A 20,700-nucleotide genomic window follows, 5' to 3' on the forward strand; every position below is an offset into this window, starting at 1 on the left:
ACTTTAGCTGAAAGCGTAGAGGGCTTTATATCCTTTTTAAAGTCCAAATTGTAAGGGCAGTTGTGTTTCACGTCTCTTCTTTGTATGCGTCCGTGTTTTTTTGGTACGTAACTTAAGCTACCTAAAGAATGAGGTGGTGCTGAGTCATCTCTATAAATGGCTGTCATTCTTGTATGGGAGAGAGCAAGAACAAGTCAAAGACACTACTAAAAGGAAGATTTTCTAACTAAGCCTTTTGGAGTAGAGATTGTGTTTTACTGCGAGCGCTTCTTATGATGCCTCACTATTTTTCCTTAAGCAAAATTTAGTCCAGCATAATACGAATAAAATCTTTGTGATACATTTGTATTTTTGGAAAGATGGCATTCTGACTTCGGAGCGTGAGAACAGATTTTTGTGAGATTTGATAATTGCATAATAAAATAGAATAGAATAACAGAGTTGGAAGGGACCTTGGAGGTCTTCTAGTCCAAGCCCCTGCTTAGGCAGGAAACCCTACATCACTTCAGACAAATGGTTATCCAACCTCTTCTTAAAAACTTCCAGTGTTGGAGCATTCACAACTTCTGGAGGCAAGTTGCTCCACTGATTAATTGTTCTCACTGTCAGGAAATTCCTCCTTGGTTCTAAGTTGCTTCTCTCCTTGATTAGTTTCCACCCATTGCTTCTTCTTCTGCCCTCAGCTGCTTTGGATAATAGCTTGACTCCCTCTTCTTTGTGGCAACCCCTGAGATATTGGAATGCTGCTATCATGTCTCCTGTAGTCCTTCTTTTCATTAAACTAGACATACCCAGTTCCTGCAACCATTCTTCATATGTTTTAGCCTCCAGTCCCCTAATCATCTTTCTTGCTCTTCTCTACACTCTTTCTAGAGTCTCAACATCTTTTTTACATCATGGTGACCAAAATTGAATGCAGTATTCCAAGTGTGGCCTTACCAATATTTTACCTTTTTTCCATCTTCTTCACTAACCCCTCTTATTGGTATCATTATTATGATTATTATTACTCTGTTGCCTTGCATGTATATTGAGAGCTTTTGAGACAAATTTCTTGTGTGTCTAATCACACTTGGTCAAATAAAGTATTCAGTTTGGTCCTCATTCCATTTTAATTTTGGAAGGAGGAAGTCAAGGAACGCAGTCTTGGGCATCCTGATTTCGATGTTGCCGATTTGTCGTGATCATAAAGAGCAGCTATTTCTTTGAAGAGTTGTGTAACCTAAGTCACTATATTTATACTTTGCCTTTTTTGTAACCAGGAAGTTGACCAACATGGCATGAGATGAGGAACTTCTCTTCATTCTATTCTCTGAATAATAGCCTTGCAATAACCAAAAAAATCTTGGCTTAGCCAATCACAATTTTAAAACAGCCTGATTGGTCTGGTGCACACATAACCATGAAGCCAAAAGTGCCAGAAGAACACTCAAGGCATTGCAATAATTCTCTTTAAACACTCCAACTGTATCCAAGAGCTTTCACAGAAACATTAAAAGCAGAGCTATACTGGATAAGTTGCTCTTATTGCAGATATATTGTCTTCTATAGGGCCTAAGAATCTAATTATAGATGTGTTTGTTCCAAGATTGAAATCTTGAGTTTTTCCCCCCTTCCATCCTTCATCATAATGGATTGTTTGGTGCAATCTATTTTTTTCTGTACTGACATAACACTCCTGCTGGTTCCAGAATGCTAGTCCCAGTCTTGCTGGTCAGAACTTGCCAGCTTCAATTCCGACATAATGTCTGGGTTTATAGATGAAATTGTATCGTAATTGAGCCTAATATGTGGCCCCCACCACAGAGATTGTCCAGAGTTATCCAGTAGCAGGGATGCTATTCAGCAAGTTCTGACAGGTTCTGGAGAACCGGTAGCGGAAATTTTCAGTAGTTTGGAGAACCGGCAAATACCACCTCTGGCTGGCCCCAGGAGTAGGGAGGGAATGGAGATTTTGCAGTATCCTTCCCCTGCCACGCCCACCAAGCCACGCTCACAGAACCGGTAGTAAAAAAATTTGAATTCCACCACTGTTCAGTAGCACTATATTAGAATTTGGCTTAAACTTGCAGCTTCAGCCTCTGAAATATGGAATAGAGACCTTGAACTGAGCACCAGCATAGAGCAATCTGGTTGCAGTCTTCCTTACTGGCTGAGTGTATACAACACTCAAGTTGGTTCCTGCATTAGTCTATTTTTTTTTTTTAATTTGCCAAATCCTGAACTAACCCAATGGCTTGGGTTAACACAATACATTAGCCATACACATTGTAATTAAGGTTACAACTGTAATAACCTGTGTCCCTGTTTTGGACTCTTTTACTGACAGATTGTCTGAACACACTATGCCCATTCTCAAAGAGGGTGAAATATTCTATGCCCAAAAGCTTGGGTTAATTGAATAAAACAAGGGTCTCCAAACTTGGCAACTTGTGGACTTCAACTTCCAGAATTCCCCAGCCAGGATGGGTCTTGCCAAGTTGCCAAATTTGGAGACCCCCCTGGAATAAACCATGGTCAAACTACATTGTGCAAACACGCCCCTTGTATTGCATGATCCCAGGCCATTGAATTAATTGAGCCCTCCCTTCATCCACCTTGCATTTTATAATTTACAATTGATGAGATTCTGTATTCCCCACATTGGCCTGGGCCAGGGGTCAGCAACCCGTGGCTCTGGAGCCGCATGTGGCTCTTTCATCCCTCTGCTGCGGCTCCCTGTTGCTGGTTGGCTCCACAATAGATAGGGCTTTCGGTTAGGACAGGTAGAGGAAAAAGGATGCCATGCTAGGAGGAGACTCTATGATGGGGGAACTGGACTTCCGGTCGGCTCCAGAATTGAATGGGGGCTTCCAGTTAGGACCTTTGTGGCTCTTTGAGTGTTTAAGGTTGCCGACCCCTGGCCTGGACCAAAGCCCCCAACTGGCTGCTTCCTTTATTCAGTTTGCAACAAGGGGGCCAGAAGAAGACAATTCCATCTTGGTGTTCTTCGTCCTCCAGCTTTCTGTCTCCATTTGCTTTGTATTGGGAGCGATTGAATAAAATATAATGAAATAGATTTTTGGAAGCAGACAGAGTCAAGGATGCAAAAAAGCTTTGTATCTCTGGATAGATTATTGGGGAGCTATCTAGAGTCAAAAAGGAAGCGCCGTTGCTTTTCCATAGCTTGATGGGCAGCCATTCTGTTATTATGTGGGCAATATTACCATTCCTGCACAAATATCTTCACCTGCAATTTAAGTGAAACCTAATTGTCAGCAATTTAACTGCTGTTACTAAAGAAAGCTATAATCAGGACAGACAGTCATCTGCATTTAAAGCCAATTAAGCTATCAGCTTGTGCCTTCTCATCAAGATACACAGTAGCCTGGTAGTGGCAATGCCAAATGTGCAGGCAGAATGCTTTCTAGCAGAAGATTGTTATGCGTAATAACAAAATTAACAGGTGCTCATCTGCAGCAATTTGTTTTGCAATCAAGCTTGCAATTATTATTTTTTTTTCCAGACTCTTAAAGGGTTCTAGGCTAGTTATCTGTTAGCCGGTTTGGATGTTGTCTTTGTTCCCTTGGGAGGCAATAGGAGCTGAAGTCCGCCTTGGAAGCACCTGGTTGGAACAAGCTCTTGTTGAACTTCTCCAATGGCATAGATCTGAAGAGAGATTCAAGGCGTTATCAAATATACAGCTGGTATCTCACTCTCTTTACGTGTTCTTGCCTTGCAGCCTTATCTCTAATTGAGGATTCACAGTCCTTTTCCTTCCACCCCTCCCTTGTAGATATGTTTCCCAAAACTCCTAGAAAATTGATGGTTAATACTACTCCCACAAATAAGAGGGCTCAAGAACCCAAGATTACACGTGGACTTTCTGGGATGGTACCAGAAGTTTCACTGGTTCAGAAACGTTACTTCTGGTGCAGTTTAATTAAATGAGATCTCCACCGAGCCCAAGGCATATAGCAAATGAAATCACGCAGTTCAAGGATAATGGCCCATTGGGATGCAATTAATCTCAAGGTTGTTTTGGTGCTGAGCTCTAGTAGTCACATGGGAGATAAAGGGATGTAATGTTGCACAAAGGGTTAGTTAAATATAGAGTAGCCAGATGAACTGTCTCCGAGGTCTTGATTGTTAGTGGCTTTCCAGGATCTTGGGTGATTTTTCAATATCTATCTAAAGATACAGTATTAGGGATCGGATTTAATACTTTCTTTCTGCAAAGCTGGTTCTTCACCAAGCCAATGAAGACATACTTAAGGCTTAAGAACAATTCAAGTACCATATGAACCTTTCTGAGTCAGTGCTCTCCATGTGATAACAACATCCATCATCTCCCAGCAATAACAGCAAAAGCAATTCTTCAATCGTCCCTAAGGCAGGAGGATGCTTTAAACTAGGAATTCAACAAGCAAGCCATAAACCATAATAATTAGTTTTGCATTTTATATTGAACCAAAATCAAGAGAAGCGCTATTATACATTAAACAGACTGGTGGGTTAGATGGGAGATCCTTCAAGGAGACAAAGTCTCTTGTTAGAGGAAGGGAATCTTTAGATCCAGCTCACCAGAGATAGCACCTTAGAAACAAAGCCTTGTTCTGATAGTATATCAGAGCTGTGGTGGCGCAGTGGTTAGAGTGAAGTACTGCAGGCTACTTCTGCTGACTGTCGGCTGCCTGCAATTTGGCAGTTCGAATCTCACCAGGCTCAAGGTTGACTCAGCCTTCCATCCTTCCGAGGTCGGTAAAATGAGGACCCAGATTGTTGGGGGCAATAGGCTGACTGTAAACCGCTTAGAGAGGGCTGTAAAGCACTGTGAAGTGGTATATAAGTCTAAGTGCTATTGCTATATCTCACAGGGTTGTATTTATATATGCAACTGCCAGTTTTCAAGCGATGAGAAATCAAGTTACGCAGTTGCCTGTACTCTCTGTTGCAGAGTTGACAAGGAAGCTAACTGTTATCTGGAGTTGCTAATATTTTATTACTTTCTGAATCTCACATTCCCTTTTTAATTTATTTATTAAATGTATTGGCCACCCATCTTACCATAGAGTATCTGTTGGTAGCTTACAATACAATATTAAAAAGTTAAAAGTATACAATACTGTAAACAATACTATAAAATACCAATACTCAATCCTAATTAAAAGATGGGGAGGGACGGAGTAGGTTGAGAAGGGGAGGTGAGATCTGTTATTAACCTATCAACCATCACCAATGTGAAATTTCCCCATTGAAGCTCCAGGCCAATTGGCAGAGCCACATTTTTACGAAAGGTTAGGAGGGTGGGAGCTGACCTCACTCCAGGGTGCAAGATGTTCCAAAGGCAGGGGTGGGCTACTGGGGATTTGCAGGGGTTCGGGAGAACCTCTAGCTAAGATTCTGTGCAGTTCAGAGAACCCCCAAATCCCACTCCTGGCTGGCCCCGCCCCACCCTACCCTGCCCCTCCCCTGAGTCCCCATGCAGCCCGTTTTGGATGCAGGTAAGTGCAGGGCATGCGCAGAGGCTCGGGGAGGGTGAAAAACGGGCCTACTGGAAGTTCTGGAAGTCCATTTCCGGCCTCTAGAGGGCCTCCGGAGCCTGGGGAGGCCATTTTCGCCCTCCCGGAGGCTCGAGGAAAGCCTCCGGAGCCTGGGGAGGGCAAAAACGACCCCTCCGTCATGGTGCATGAGGCTGACATGGCCACACCCACCATGGCCACGCCCACCCAGCAACCAGGCAGAGAACCCCTTGCTGTCCAAAGGGTAGGTGCAACGGCAGAGAAGGCTCTTCTGGACCCTGCCAGCTGGAATACCCTGACCGATGGAGCCCTCAGCATGCTTCCTATGTCGGCACGGGTGGGGGCGGCCCAATCTCAGTTGGATGAGACTTGTACCCAATCTGCTACGTATCTCACAACTCTTTGAATACTGCCTGTAGTAATGATTATTTTCTGTTACTGTAAGCAGAAGCAGGTCCTGGCTTGGAACTGGCATAGTATTTGATTATCATGATTAATCTGACCATGTTCACTATTCTGGGGCCTCCTTCAGATGTGCTGAAACTGCAGTTTACCAGATGTGTTGGATGCTAACTCTCACTAGGCCCAATCCCCACAGAGCCACCTAACAATGGGAGCTGTACTCCAAGAGCAACAGTTGTGGAAAGCTATACTGTGGCAGACTATTTTAATGGTGTCAGAGATTAATTGCCAGCTTTTTTTTAACCCTAGGCCCCAGAGGTGGACTACATGATTCATGGCTGATCTCATCGCAGGGAAATGGAAGGTCCATCAAGGAAACACACTGACTCTTAACTTCAAAGGACTTGGTGTTCAGTAGGGCTGTTAAGAACCCAATTAGCCTAATCTAGAAGGCTAAGTCACCTGCAAAAATGATTTATGAGGGTTGTCAGACTTAAAGTATGGAGGGGAAGGAAGGAAGTGTGGAGACAGGATCCCCGCTGACAGGTGTGGTTAATTTCAGAGGCTTGCAGTGAAATGTTGGCCTGGATTCAAGGATTCGGCCTTGTTTTCAATTTCTAATGAAAGCTTTGGAGAGAACTAGCCTCCCAAATAATCTAGGGGAATCCCTCTTTTGTCTCATCTAAGAAGCTTCTTCAGCTCTGACTGGATGGTAGTGGGGAATGGAAGGATTTATACTCCTTGCAGACAGCTGGTCATTTGCATCCTTTTAGAGGGTCCTTGAAGCACTTGGAGGTTTATCTGTGTCCTCAGGGTCACCTGAGGAGTGCTCCTGGTTCCTGTAGGCGACCCTGAGGACACAGATAAACCTTCAAGTGCTTCAAGGACCCTCAAAAAGGATGCAAATGTCCAGCTGTCTGCAAGGAATATAAATCCTTCCATTCTCCACTATCCTATCAGAGCTGAAGAAGCTTCTTGGACAAGAAGCGAAACATCTTCAAAAGAAAAAAAAAACAAAGTCCAGTTGCCTCCTGAAAAAAGCACCTTCGGGACAACCATGACATGGATGACTAAGAATCTCTTACAGACTCTTGGAATCAAAGGAACAAGCTCCTGGGGACATACCCAGGTTTACCACTTTGGGGACAATTATCTTCTTTTCCTCCTCTTGGTAATTGAAGCATCGGCTCATTTGTGCTCATTTCCACCTGTGCCATTTGCCAGTGCAAACACCCTTTTCTTTGCCTTGCGATGGATCCCCCATAAATTCCCCCCCCTGCTTTAGAATATATTTCTTTGACAGCAGCCAATGAATCACGCCAACATCTCTGTTGGTTGTGACTAATAGCCCATAGGGTTTCTTATTAATTCTGTGGTAGACTTTGCTGCTTTCTTATTCTGTGTAACACTGTGCAATGAAGAATTCTTTGTCTGCCTTTATGGTCTCTTGTAGGTTGCAGCCCTGGAGAGACAGATATTTGACTTCCTGGGTTATCAATGGTTGCCGATCCTGGCCAATTTTTTACACATTATGGCCGTCATCCTGGGTATTTTTGGCACCCTTCAGTACAGATCCAGATACCTCATGCTGGTAAGTATAACATCCTACTCTCTGGGAGGTTTTTGCTTTTTTTTTTCAAAATATGTTGGATTGTTGCTTGGTGTAAATTAGGGCGTGTCAAATTTTTTCAGCTTTCCACTTCTAAACATTGAGGGTTCTCAAAAGTTGTGACGTGCCTTGGGGATTGTAAAGATATTTTGGTTACTGTAATATAATTTAGATGTGCCTGGTAAGTAACTACTGTGTAGTTAAGTGCTTATTAGTTAAGTGCTTATTTCAGGGTTCAAAAAAATATAAGACAGGGTCTTATTTTCAGGGAAACACAGTATATAAATATAACTTTTTAACATTTTATTTGTTTCGTTTACTGTTGTATTTATGCTGCCAGTTTTTAGGACCGTGAATGCATAAAATTAAGACTTCCAATCAGATACATTTCAATCAAAATTAAAACAATTAAAGCTCCCTTTTTATGACTCTGCAATCAATAGCTCAGTGATTAAAAATGCTAAACTGGAGAGCTGACAGCCTGGGTTTGAGACCTGAACTCTGTGCAATGGGCGAGCTCCCATTACTTGCCCCAGCTCCCACACACCTAGAGGTTGGAAAGCATGCAAATGCAAGGTGATTAATAGGTACCACTTCGGTGGGAAGGTAACAGCATTCCATGTGCCTTTGCCATATAGCCATGTTGGCCACATGACCACGGAAATTGTCTTCAGACAGTGCTGGCTCCCTCGGCTAAAAAATGGAGATGAGCACCGTACCCTAGAGTCGGGCATGATTGATAGGGAAACTTTTACCTTTACCTGTAGTCCGTATTCAGAGTTGGGGCAATTGGATGGAGCTGAGCATTTACTGGCCAGATGCCCTTCCTGATGCCTATCCAGAGTTCGCAGCAGATGTTTTTTCTTTGTGTTCTAGGAGAGAAACATCAGCAGCTACCTAGGATTGAACTCTCAACCTTCCAAGTGGGAGGCGAGCATCATCACCACTAGGCCACAACGCCACTCTAATCAAAAATAAAATAATTGACATTAAAAACCTGGATAGACAACCTGGATAAATGGTGTTTTTAGAGCCCTCTCAAGAGAACAGTCAAGAGATGATTTTATGACTAGTTGTAATACTAGTTGTAAAAAAAATTAGGTATTAAGTCGGAACCTAACATGAACCAGTAGTATCCATAACTTAACGTAGAGTGCAGAATGACTGGGGATATTGCAATATTGTGTTGATAGTAAAGCTACCCAGAGTTGCCTTGTGGCAAGATGGGCAACAAATAAATTTAATCAATAAATAGAATAATAAAGCAAATCACGGCTTAGTGTAATGCACAAACCCACTCTGATTTTGGAAGTTAGGTTTTAATGATTAAAAAGGTCCATTTGTTTTAGGAATCTTCGTTCAGATTCTTAAGTTTAAATCTTCAATGTGTTGTGTTTCTGCAGCTGGATATATTTAGGGTAAGAACGATGGAGAACAAGCATATATCTCCAATTGTTTTAATAGTTTTTTTCCCCATTGTACGTCTTCAACCTGCCTCTTTCTCTCCCTCACTAGTATGCTGTGTGGCTCATTGTCTGGGTTGGTTGGAATGCATTTATCATCTGTTTCTACCTGGAAGTCGGACACCTTTCACAGGTAATTACCTCTCTAATCACACCCAGAACTTGCCCTTCTCGAGCCATCGGTCCACCCAACAGCTTTCCATCCATCACCTTTCCAGCAGCAATTGCTCCTTGGGATAGAGATTAAGAATTCAGGAGAAGATCGCAGGTTGTAAATGCTTCCATGTTCCTTTCAAATTAACTCTAACCCAATCTGCCCCCCCCCCCCCCGGCAACTTCTTCCAGTGCTGACATTGCAGGTCCAATTTGGCACGATACTGGGAGACCACTGGGAGTCTTTCTGTGTTGCTCTGTGTTATAAATAAATGAGGGTTTGGCCTCTCCAGGTGTTCAGGCTGTGTGAGGGTTCCCCCCCCCCCCCATTCTCTCGCTGGGGCATTTCTCTTTTATGGCATGCACAGGTTTTGCAAGTAAAGACAAATCTCTGTTTGAAATGCAGTGCTCACAGAGCACGTTGACAGAAACTGCTCTGTTTTGTAAACAGATGGGCTGATCCACAAGGGAAGATGGGGGTCTGGGAGGGAAGGAAATGGGGGTCTGGGAGGGAAGGAAGACAAATCAGGCTGTATTTATACTGGAGCAGTATAAATGCATTGGGAGTGTGTGTGTGTGTGTCTCATCCGGATACTGTTCACTGATTAAATCAGGTTCCAAGGAGATCATCATTGTGAATTCAAACCACACTTTTATCAGGGTTATAGATTCATGGATCTCGTATGTTGTTTTAGGAAAGGCATTGCTGGACCAGGGGCAGGGGTGAAATCCAGCAGTTTCTGACAGGTTCTGGAGAACCAGTAGCGGAAATTTTGAGTAGTTTGGAGAACTGGCAAATACCACCTCTGGCTGGCCCCTCCCCACTCCAGGGGAAGGATACTGCAAAATCCCCATTCCCTCCCCACTCCTGCAGGAAGGATATTGCAAAATCTCCATTCCCACCTCACCCCACTCTGGGGCCAGCCAGAGGTGGTATTTGTCGGTTCTCCGAACTACTCAAAATTTCCGCTACCGGGTCTCCAGAACTTGTCAGAACCTGCTGGATTTCACTCCTGTCTTCATGGCTTCTTAACGAAAAACAGTGCAAATAAGGTAAGGCAAGCTTTCAGAAAGAATATGCATCTAAAACAGCCTGCACATGCAAACACACACACACACACACACACACACACACACACACACACACACACACAAACCTCCCCAAAGACCCTCCATGCCAACCTGAAAAAAGAATCCCTGACTAATTCTGTGAGGTCATAAAGACAATGCTGCACCCCACCACCCATTCCCTCAAAAATAAATGTGAATCCTTTCCAGCCAGGTGTAAATAAAGTTTTTGACTGTACTATTGTACGAAGAATTTTCAACTCTCGACTTGTTTCATAATCTCCTTTCGATTCAAAATTTAAGGAGGAAGACTAAATCCCTTTGCAGAATTCTTTTCTTCTTTAGCTAAACATATTGATCAGAGGCAATCAGGCTGGAAGAGGGCCCAAAAGGGGGTCTTTGCTGACTCTGTATTTTCTGGTATCTTGATAGTTGGAGGACAGGAAGTGGCGGAATTATAAGATAGCTGGCTTCTAATTTATCTAATTTGTCATTCTCCAAAGAGCAAGAATTATGGGTGCATTGTATGCACCTCCTAGTAGTTGGATAAGATCAATACTGTGTCAACTTACAAAGTACTCTACAAATTAGAAATTCTGGCTGGCACAGAAGGCACTAAAACTGACCAGTACTGTTGTGGCATGGATAAGGGGGTACGGCTGCTTATGGAGTCTACTCATTTATTATCTTAATGGAAAGTATTATGTGAAAATCTTGATTGACCTACCTAAGCTATGATGTGCAGCAAAAGTCAGTATTTATGAACTCATCAAATCAGTGGCCTCTGCAGGGTTCGAAATTGACAGATAGTAGATGGGAGTATCAGAATGCACACTGTGTTCCTTTGGTTTGTACTGTGATGCTTTGCCCATCAACTTCCCAATTTTAACACTCCATCACCCTAGATGTCATTGCTTCTGATGACCATTTCTCTTCTCTTTGCAAAGCATGGCTTACCTCAAAGGGATTATCAGTATGTACTGTATTTTTTGTATAAGACACACCCTTTCCCCCCCCCCAAAAGTAGGTGAAAATTTAGGTGCATCTTATAGACTGAATACAGGCGTTTTTGGCCTCCCGAACCCTCCGCACTTTGCGTTTTCGCTCTCCCAGACCCACAGAAACACTCTGCAGTGCTCCGCACAGCCCATTTTTGCCAAAATGCACCCGTTTTTGGTGAAAATGAGCTGTGCGGAGCACTGCAGAGTGCTTCTGGGGGCCTGGGAGGGTGAAAATCCAATGCATGGAGGCCCAAAACTATTTTTTTCTTGTTTTCTTCCTGTAAATTTAGGCACGTCTTATAGTCCGGTGCGTCTTATAGTCCGAAAAATACGGTATATATTCTCCCTCTTTGTAGGGTCCAAACATCGCTGTTGAGTTCATCTTTCTCCCATTTCTGCAGGATCGAGACTTCATCATGACCTTTAACACATCATTGCATCGCTCTTGGTGGATGGAGAATGGTCCTGGTTGCCTGGTGACCCCTGTGATCAACTCCAACCTGGCCTTAGAAGACCATCACGTCATCACAGTAACTGGATGCTTGCTCGATTATCAATATATTGAGGTGGTGAGCAGTGCAATGCAGATATTCCTTGCGGTAAGTAAGTGGTATAACAGTATCTCTTCTTGTTTGGGTTGGCCTCTCCATCACTTCTAAAAAACAAAACAAAACAGAGGCACTAAAGAATTCTATGGTTAGTTTTTGCTGCAGAATTCACACCCATATGAACGAAAACTTGCAGGGTACTTGCAGGACCACCTCCTACTGGCCTCCCACCACCCTGTGTGTTCACATAGGGCTGCCCTCCTCCGGGTGCCATCGGCCAGACAATGTTGGCTGGTGGCACCTAGGATAAGGGCATTCTCTGTGGCTGCACTGACCCTCTGGAATGAATTACCCGCTGGGCTCCGGACGGCCCCCAACCTCCGCTCTTTCCGCGCTGGCCTGAAGACATGGCTTTTCCAGCAAATCTCTTGATCTGCTGGGAGTTTTTTAGTTTTAATTGTTGGGATTTTTAATTTTGTAATTGGACTGTTTTAGCATTAATTTATTGTCTTGTGTTTTATTGTTGTGAGCCGCCCTGAGTGCTTTGGGAGAAGGGCGGCATATAAATGTGAGTAAAATAAAATAAAAAATTAAAAGTGGCTTGGTGGGTGTCGTTTGGTGAGCATGGCAGGGAAAGGATACTGTAAAATCTCCATTCCCACCCCACTCCAGGGGAAAGTTACTGCAAAAACCCCATTTCCTCCCGATCAGCTGGGACTTGGGAGGCAGAGAATAGATGGGGGCGGGGCCAGTCAGAATTTTTACTACCGGTTCTCCAGAACTGGTCAGAATCTGCTGAAACCCACCTCTGGAACACAACCAGATGAGCTAATTCTACTTTATTGTAAGACTAAAAGTAAAGGTTTCCCTGTCAGTCGTGTGACTTTAGGACATGTTGCTCCTCTCCATTTCTTGGCTGAGGGAACCATCGTTGTCCGAAGACAGTTTTCATAGTCATGTGGCCAGCATGGTTATATGCCAAAGGCACACCGAATGCTATTTCCTTCCCACCGAAGTGGTACCTATTTATCTACTCGCATTTGCATGCTTTCGACCTGCCAGGTGGCCAGGAGCTGAGGCAAGTAATGGGAGAAATAAACTTGGCTGCTGGAGCTTTTCCCTCTTCAGTTTAAATGGTTGAATCCTGGTGTGATAATAATCGGTACATTTCTTTGCTTTCAAATAATTAATTCATGTATCTCTCTTTTTCCAAACATGTACTTTGAAGCTATTCGGATTTGTTTACGCCTGCTATGTCAGCAAAATGTTTATGGAGGAGGAAGACAGCTGTAAGTATCCAGTTATCCCCTTGAATAAGTAGGAGTGTTGCCCCTGCTTGAAATATTAGAGTGACGCACAAGTGACTTGAGAAGATATCAAAGAAATGTTTAATATTCCACTTCCTACTGCGTAAAGATTGCCCTTCTTTTTCTCTCTTTTTTCCCCTTTCTTATTATGTGTTTATATAAGTTTATGTAAATGAGTAATGCAATGGTCTAGAGGTGGAGCTCTTGCCTCACAGTCAGGAGGCTGTGAGTTCGATCCTAGGTAGTGGCAGATATTTCTCTCTCTGGGCACAATGAGTATATATCTGCTGCGAACTCTGCATTGGCAACAGGAAGGGCATCAGGCCAGTAAATACTCAGCTCCATTCAGTTGCCCTGACTCCACCCCGATGCAAGGGATTACGGGGTTATTAAAAGGCAAAATAAGTTTATGTAAATCTTAATACAGGTAGTCCTTGACCTACAGCAGTTCATTTAGTGATTGTTCAAAGTTACAATAGCACTTTAAAAAGTGACTTATGACCATTTTTCACACTTACAACTATTGCAGCACCCCCATGTTCATGTCATCAAAGTTCAGATCTTTGGCAACTGACTCATATTTGTGACGCTTGCAGTGATCTGGGGTCATGGGATCACTTTTTGTGACCTTCTGTCAAGCAGAGTTCATGGCGAAGGCAGATTCCCTTAGCAACCGTGATACTAACTTAACAACTGCAATGACTCACTTAACAACTGTGACAAGAAAGGTTGCAAAATGAGGCGAAACTCATTTTACAAATGTCTCGTTTTGCAACATAAATGTTGAGCCTAATTGTGGTCATACGTTGAGGACTATCTGTGTATGATATTGTTTCAATACAATATTTACACAATATTCACTGAAGATTTTTGACACCCTATTTTTTGTTTAGATAACTTACTCCCATTGCAAATAACATGTATTCTATCAATATTAATTACAATTTAGGATGTCAGTATTATAAGGTTTCCCAGATCTGATCATTCTCCTTGGCCTTGCAATGCTGAATATTTGGTATCTGTAAAGGGACGTAGAGATGAGCTTGGTGAAGGAATAGATCAGTGGTGGGTTTCAATTTTTTTTACCACCGGTTCTGTGGGTGTGGCTTGGTGGGCGTGGCATGGATTGGTGAGTGTGGCATGGATTGGTGGGTGTGACTTGATGGGCATGGCAACGGAAGGATACTGTCAAATCTCCATCCCCTCCCCGTTCTAGGGGAAGGTTACTGCAAAATCCCCATTTCCTCCTGATCAGCTGGGACTTGGGAGGCAGAGAATAGATGGGGGTGGGGCCAATCAGAGGTGGTATTTACCGGTTCTCTGAACTACTCAAAATTTCCGCTACCGGTTCTCCAGAACTGATCAGAACCTGCTGAAACCCACCTCTGGAATAGATGAACCATTAAGGAAGGAGAAACAGCAAATCCCCCATGGAAAGTGGAAAGTGTGGGGAAAAAAACCCTCAAAATAACATGGCTTTGTTTTTATTTGATTAAAAAAAAACAAACAGAGAAAAACTCAAGGGCTTTCCAAAATTGTCTTCGTATATCTTCAAAAATAAAGGAACATTCCTGGATTCCCTTGCTGTATATATTTCCTGGCCTTGACCTATCCAAACATCAATCTTGAAAACTTCTCCGAATTCCTCTCTGCCTCTTCTCATGACAAACAGAATCAAGGCAGGGTTATTTGGCACTTCTGCTTTCCAGTTTTCCCAAACTGGCCAGCCCAAACCTGTTCACCGTCACTTCTTATATCCTTTTGATAGACTTATCCCAAACAACCTTCTCAAATGAATTTAACAAACTAATCCCCCTTCAGTTTTAAGTCTTCACTCCTGTTGTTGTTTTGTTTGTAGAAGGGAACAAAATTGGCCTATGGTGAGGCTCAGCCAGATACGGGTTTTGCCCATTTTCCATAAGCTTAACTCTTATTTTAACAGTTTTCTGGTTACACAATCTTGAGTCCTTCTGGTTTATAGCATATGTTTCAGTTTTCTCCTCTTGGCATATCACTATCACTTCCCTATTTAGATCCCATCATTGTGGGAGCAGTGTGATACCAGAGTGTCTTACATTTTGTATCACTAGAACAATATTCTTCATATTTAACACAGTTGGCAATCTTATAAAATTTTAGTAATAGTACACATATTTTGTTAAATTATAATCTTTCATTCTTTGATTCTTTGATATTTCAGTATGTTATTTTTATACCAATCTACAAATTCTAAATGTCACTCCTTTTACTACAAGTAAAATAGTAATAATCCTATTTGTTGTATTTAACAAACTTATATACCGGTAGTTCTAATAGTAATACACAAATTTATATTAAATTATAATCTTCCATTGTTTATCCCCTTTCTAATTTTTAGTTATGCCATTATGTTTTTTTTAAAAATCTCCTTTCTAATCACATTTTAATACAAGCAAAATAATATTCATATTTACATTTGACAAGTTATATAATTCTAATAACAATTCGAGTTAATAGAGTTCTATTAATACATGATAGAATTATGTGTTAGCATGAAAATGTTTTGCTTCTCACCCAAGAAACTTCTTCAAGAACTGAAGAAGCTTCATGAATGAGAAGCAAAACGTTTTCAAAGGAGAAAAACTGGAAAAAGCACCTTTGGGATGTTCTCTTGAATCCTAAGCCATTTTGTTTCCAGAAAGATTGTCCTGCCAGCCAGAGGCTGATGATATGGTTTGACAAAAGTTCCAATAGCATAGTGGAAAATTAAAATCTTGGTGTGAAATAAGGGACTTCTAACTTAATGCGAGAAGCGGCTCTTATATATTTGAATCCCGGCAGGGGCTCCTAATGGCATAGGCGCTGTGTGATTTGATACCAATGAACTTTATTAATAAGCTTTACACATGAAAAGACCTATTCATGGGAGGCAAATTATAAGCATTAGCACGCTGTCTCTTCCAGCTCTGTGGGCCAAAACTGGTCTTCTTATGCCCGTGTTCCTTCCCTCTTTCTCTCTCTCCATCCCCCATGGGTTTTGAGAGAGCGAGAGCTTTGGTTTTTGACATTCATTGATTTATTTTCAGAGCTAATAAGACACTCCATTAAAAAGATGAGAAGGCAGCCCTGGCTGCAGCAAATTTAATATGGAAAATACATTAAAAGCATATTTGAAAAGCTTAGATAATGTAGAATGACAACGAGATGGGTGGAAAGTATCAACGGGGCTTGTTTTGCTAGTTTTGATAGATAAAATATCTCATTTACCACTAGATAAATGGAGTAAGCTTGGATGCTTTCCCTTTATTTATGCCTTTAAGATCTTTAAGCATAGATTCCAGGATCAGCTATTCATCAGACTTCCACTTTCATTTAACCCCGTGGGGAGACGTTGGGTTCCCCTCCTTGGCCAGTTAAAGGATAATGGGCCAGGAAGACTTTTCACTAAATGAGTGGACTTTGTAGTCAATTCTTCCCCCAGTTCCATGGGACCAGGGGTGGGCTCCTGGGGGTTCGGCAGGGTTCGGGCAATCCTCTAGCCAAGGATCGCTGGGGTTTGGCGAAACCCCAAATGCCACCACACCCCGCCCCTCCCAGGAGTCTCCACACAGCCCGTTCATCATTCTAGGTAAGTGCAGGGGCTGCGCGGAGGGTCTGGGAGGGCAAAAAATAGGCCTACCAGAGGTTCCAGAAGTCTGGACACGGGCCTGTTTCTGGCCTCCTGAGGGCCTCCGGACCCCAGGGGAAGCTGTTTTTGCTCTCCCGGAGGCTTGAGGAAAACCCATGGAGCCTGGGGAGGCCGAAAAACAGGCCTCCCAGAAGTCTAGAAATTGGCCTGTTTCCGGCCTCCGGACCCCGGGGGAAGCAGTTTTCGCCCTCCCAGAGGCTCAAGGAAAGCCTTTGGAGCCTGGGGAGAGCGAAACACCCCCCCCACCCCCCGCTGTGGTGCAGGCAGCCGACTAGGCCACGCCCACCCTGGCCACGCCCACCCAGCAACAGGGCAACGAACCCGTTGCTAAAGAATCTGAAGCCCACCCCTGCATGGGACCCAACACTGCTGTCCTTTTGCAAAAGAACCAATGGCTCAGCTGACTCTAAGAAGGCTCTAGAGATTAGGAGTGAGATGGTTTTTGTAAACTCTGATTTATGCTCTGTTATTTTTAGCTTTTCATTATGGCTACATTAGTTGTCGTCATATGGTTTTATGACTTGGATGTCAGCCACTTGGAGCCTGTGGAGCAGAACGGAATGCAAATTTCACTAAATAAATAAATCAGGGATATCTAATTGGATGCCATGAAAAAAAAAAAATGAACGGCAGGCATACCGCACTTCCTCAGACCAGAGTCCCTGGTCCTTTACAGTACCGTATAGGTAACTTTCACAGAAGTAAGTTCCATAGATCGCCTTCAGTTAGCAAGCCGAACCAGCTCATTAAAAGCCTAGCAGAAACTTTGCAACAAGTTTTTTTTAATTTTCAAAAATCCTTTATTAAAATTTAAAATATGAAAATACAAATACATCTGTAATGAAAATACATCCATGATACCGTGTTTCCCCGAAAATAATACCCTGTCTTATTATTTTTTGAACCCCGAAATAAGCGCTTGGCCTTCATGAATATCTGCCTTGGCAACTTAAGGACATCTCTGGTTCTTTTACTACAATGTTTTCCAAACTTGGTAATTTTAAGAATTCTCAGAATTCCCCAGCCTACATGCTGGGACCTGGATGTTTTATTGCAATTGTCTTTAAATGACTACTTTTGAGTAAGATAATGGCCACTACATTTTCTAGCTGTTTGCCAGAACAATCTCCCTCTTGTCTTTTCACTCCACAGTTGATTTTATTGGAGGGTTTGATTCCTACGGCTACCAGGCACCACAAAAGATGTCACACCTGCAGCTGCAGCCTTTATACACGTAAGTGGCTTTGATAAATTGAGACCCAGCTTCCCCATCAGGCCTTTGGAAGAACTACAGGGAAGTAGTCTTCCTTCCCTTTCCCTAACCACATACAGTGTGGGGCAGTGGCTATCAAGCTCAGAAAAGATCCAGGCAGTTCAAATGTATATAAGGGTTTATTGCAAGCTTAATAGCACTTAGCAATAGCACTTAGACTTACATACCTTATAAAAGCTTCATAGTGCTTTTACAGCCTTCTCTAAGCGGTTTACAGAGTCAGTCTATTGCCCCAACAATCTGGGTCCTCATTTTACTCACCTCGGAAGGATGGAAGGCTGAGTCAACCTTGACTTAAGCTCTCTACAAGAATCGAACTACTAACGGTCAAAGCAAATTGGCAGTAGATAAGAGTCGATAGAATTCAAGGTGGGCTGGACTTAGAGCTCTTGTGGGCATGAAAGGATTCGAGACTGATGACACATTTGACTCCTCCCTCAGGCTCAGCCTGGTCATCTCCTACATCGGCTTCTCTTCCCAAATGGTGCCGTGTTCCTGCATTTGCTCTGACTCTCTCCAGAAATGGAGAAAAGATTGAGCCCTGCCTTTATGAGTAGATGTGCATGGGGGAGTGACCTTGGGAGACAAGAGGAAAGGCTACAGACTAGACAATAGTCAGATAAGAGGCAGCTGAGCCTGCACAAGGAATGGGAGCTTGGCAAATGTCTCAGAAGAAGGTGAGGGGGTGAGTCAGTGCTTCCACTGAATATTATATGATATGGGAATTATTTCATCAGTGGTTAGAGAATAATGACTAGGGGCACTCGGGTTGCTGGCTCTTCCTGTGTTCCTCCGTTCGTCTCACCTCATGTTGCGTTACGTTGCCTCACATCCGGCCAGGTCCAGGACCGGCTTTCGCTTGTTCCACACATGAACGCAGCTAGGTTTTTCCCACTGAAGTGGTACTCTTTTATCTACTTGCAATATTGCATGCTTTCGAACTGCTGGGTGGCCAGGAGCTGGGGAGCGAGCGGTAGGAGCTCACCCTGTCTCACAGAGCCAGGTTCGAACGGCCAGAGTGCAGACCATTTCTGGTCAGAAGTTCCAGCACTATTAACCCATTGCACCCTAGCTGTCCCCCTAGACTAGGGGTGATAGGATAGCCGTCTTCCAGTACTTGAGGGGTTGTCATAGAGAAGAGGGAGTTAACTCACTCTTCAAAGCACCTGAGGGCTGGGCAAGCCATAATGGGTAGAAGGTCATTAAAGAGAGCTACAACCTATAATTAAGGAGAAATTTCCTGACAGTGAGTACAATCAGTGGAACAGCTTACTTCTGGACTTTTGAGGGGCTCCATCACTGGAAGTTTTCAAGAAAGAGACTGGACAGCTGTTCGTCAGGAATAGTATAGATAGTTAAAAATAAATGGAGATTAGTGAAATACAGAAAATACGTTAAGATAGAGATGGAAACAATATGATGATTCTTACAAATATGATTGTTAAGACTATTGTGTTTAATGTTACTATTATATTCTTATTAGAAGATACGTTAAGAGGGAGAAGTGAAGAGGTTTATTATGGTTATTATTATTGTAAGATTAGAGAATTAATATCAACGTAATGAATACCGTAAATTCTGATTGCGCAGAGATATTTGTACCCAGACGACACACTGTTTAATGGGAGATGAAATGTTCAAATTTGTTTAAAAATTATTTTTTTTTTAAAAAAAAGGAATGGTATAGGAACTCCTGCCAAGGGCTAGACTAGAGCCTAGATGACCTCCAAGGTCCCTTTGAACCCTATTATTCTATGTTCTATGAGGTATTATTTATATTAAGATCCCTTGCCCTCAAGCACAACCTGCAGATCATAAAACTGCCTACGAACTGCTGCTGAATTCCGGCATCCTAAGGTGAAGAGGGGCTGAGAACAGGCTGAAAAGTATGGGTGGTGACATCACAGATTTCCCATTCCTTACAGAGCGGGAAGAGATTGGGAAGGGTCTGTTCAACGTGTGGAGAGGGAAGCCTATTTTTATTCCCCATTTCCCCTCACCCAAGATGGTTGGGTTTTACATATCTCAGGAAACGATAATTAGTTGAAAAAGCAAACATTGGGCTGAGTTAAGACAGTAAGCTAGGCCGAAACGAGACCACACCGTGGCTTAGCGTCAGGTCTGCAATCAACCACTGTTGGTGCGTTTGTCAAAAAAAGTGGTAGTAAACTCTGGCATGGCTCAGAATTTGGGGACACCCTTTTCTCTAGTGCAGCGTTTCTCAATGCTGTCAAGTTTTAAGATGTGTGGACTTCAACTCCCAGAATTCCCTAGCCAGTTGAAGTCCATCAACATTGTTGGCTGGGGAATTCTGGGAGTTGAAGTCCACACAGCTGCTGGCTGGGGAGTTGAAGTCCACCAGTATTGCTTGCTGGGGAATTCTGGGAGTTGAAGCCCACACATCTTAAACTTGACAACGTTGAGAAAGACTGCATTTAGTGGTAGAGATGAAAAATTATCTGGAGTTCAGGTAAAAGTTTCAAATGGAATTCTCACCTATATCCCTCTGGGTTTTTTTCCTTTGCCCTTGTTTTGGAACATATGAATATTATTAGACTGAGTAGTTTCTGGTTTGTCTTTGCCTCCCTTTTGTTCATTTTGAGACCAATCTGTGTTTCTCCAATTGCTTCCGAAGAATGATATGTTGCAACATGGAGGTATAATCTTATGTCACTGATTTTCTGTTGTTCTTTTTTAGCTCTGGATAA

At 42.9% G+C, this 20,700-nt stretch overlaps 1 protein-coding gene across 1 annotated transcript in view; it reads left to right on the forward strand.

The window, feature by feature from the left end:
• The window catches only part of NKAIN1 (sodium/potassium transporting ATPase interacting 1), a 34,822-nt gene extending 14,122 nt beyond the window's left edge, over positions 1-20,700 (forward strand). Inside the window, exons 2-7 of the mRNA XM_070950035.1 lie at positions 7,357-7,494; positions 9,028-9,108; positions 11,599-11,796; positions 12,974-13,034; positions 17,872-17,953; positions 20,691-20,700. Of these exons, the coding sequence (XP_070806136.1) occupies positions 7,357-7,494; positions 9,028-9,108; positions 11,599-11,796; positions 12,974-13,034; positions 17,872-17,953; positions 20,691-20,700 (570 nt within the window). The remainder of the gene's footprint in view (positions 1-7,356; positions 7,495-9,027; positions 9,109-11,598; positions 11,797-12,973; positions 13,035-17,871; positions 17,954-20,690) is intronic.

This window comes from Pituophis catenifer, unplaced genomic scaffold, assembly GCF_029215685.1.
Source record: "Pituophis catenifer annectens isolate HBS135680 unplaced genomic scaffold, rPitCat1.0.hap2 SCAF_9, whole genome shotgun sequence".
Taxonomy (NCBI): Eukaryota; Metazoa; Chordata; class Lepidosauria; order Squamata; family Colubridae; genus Pituophis; species Pituophis catenifer.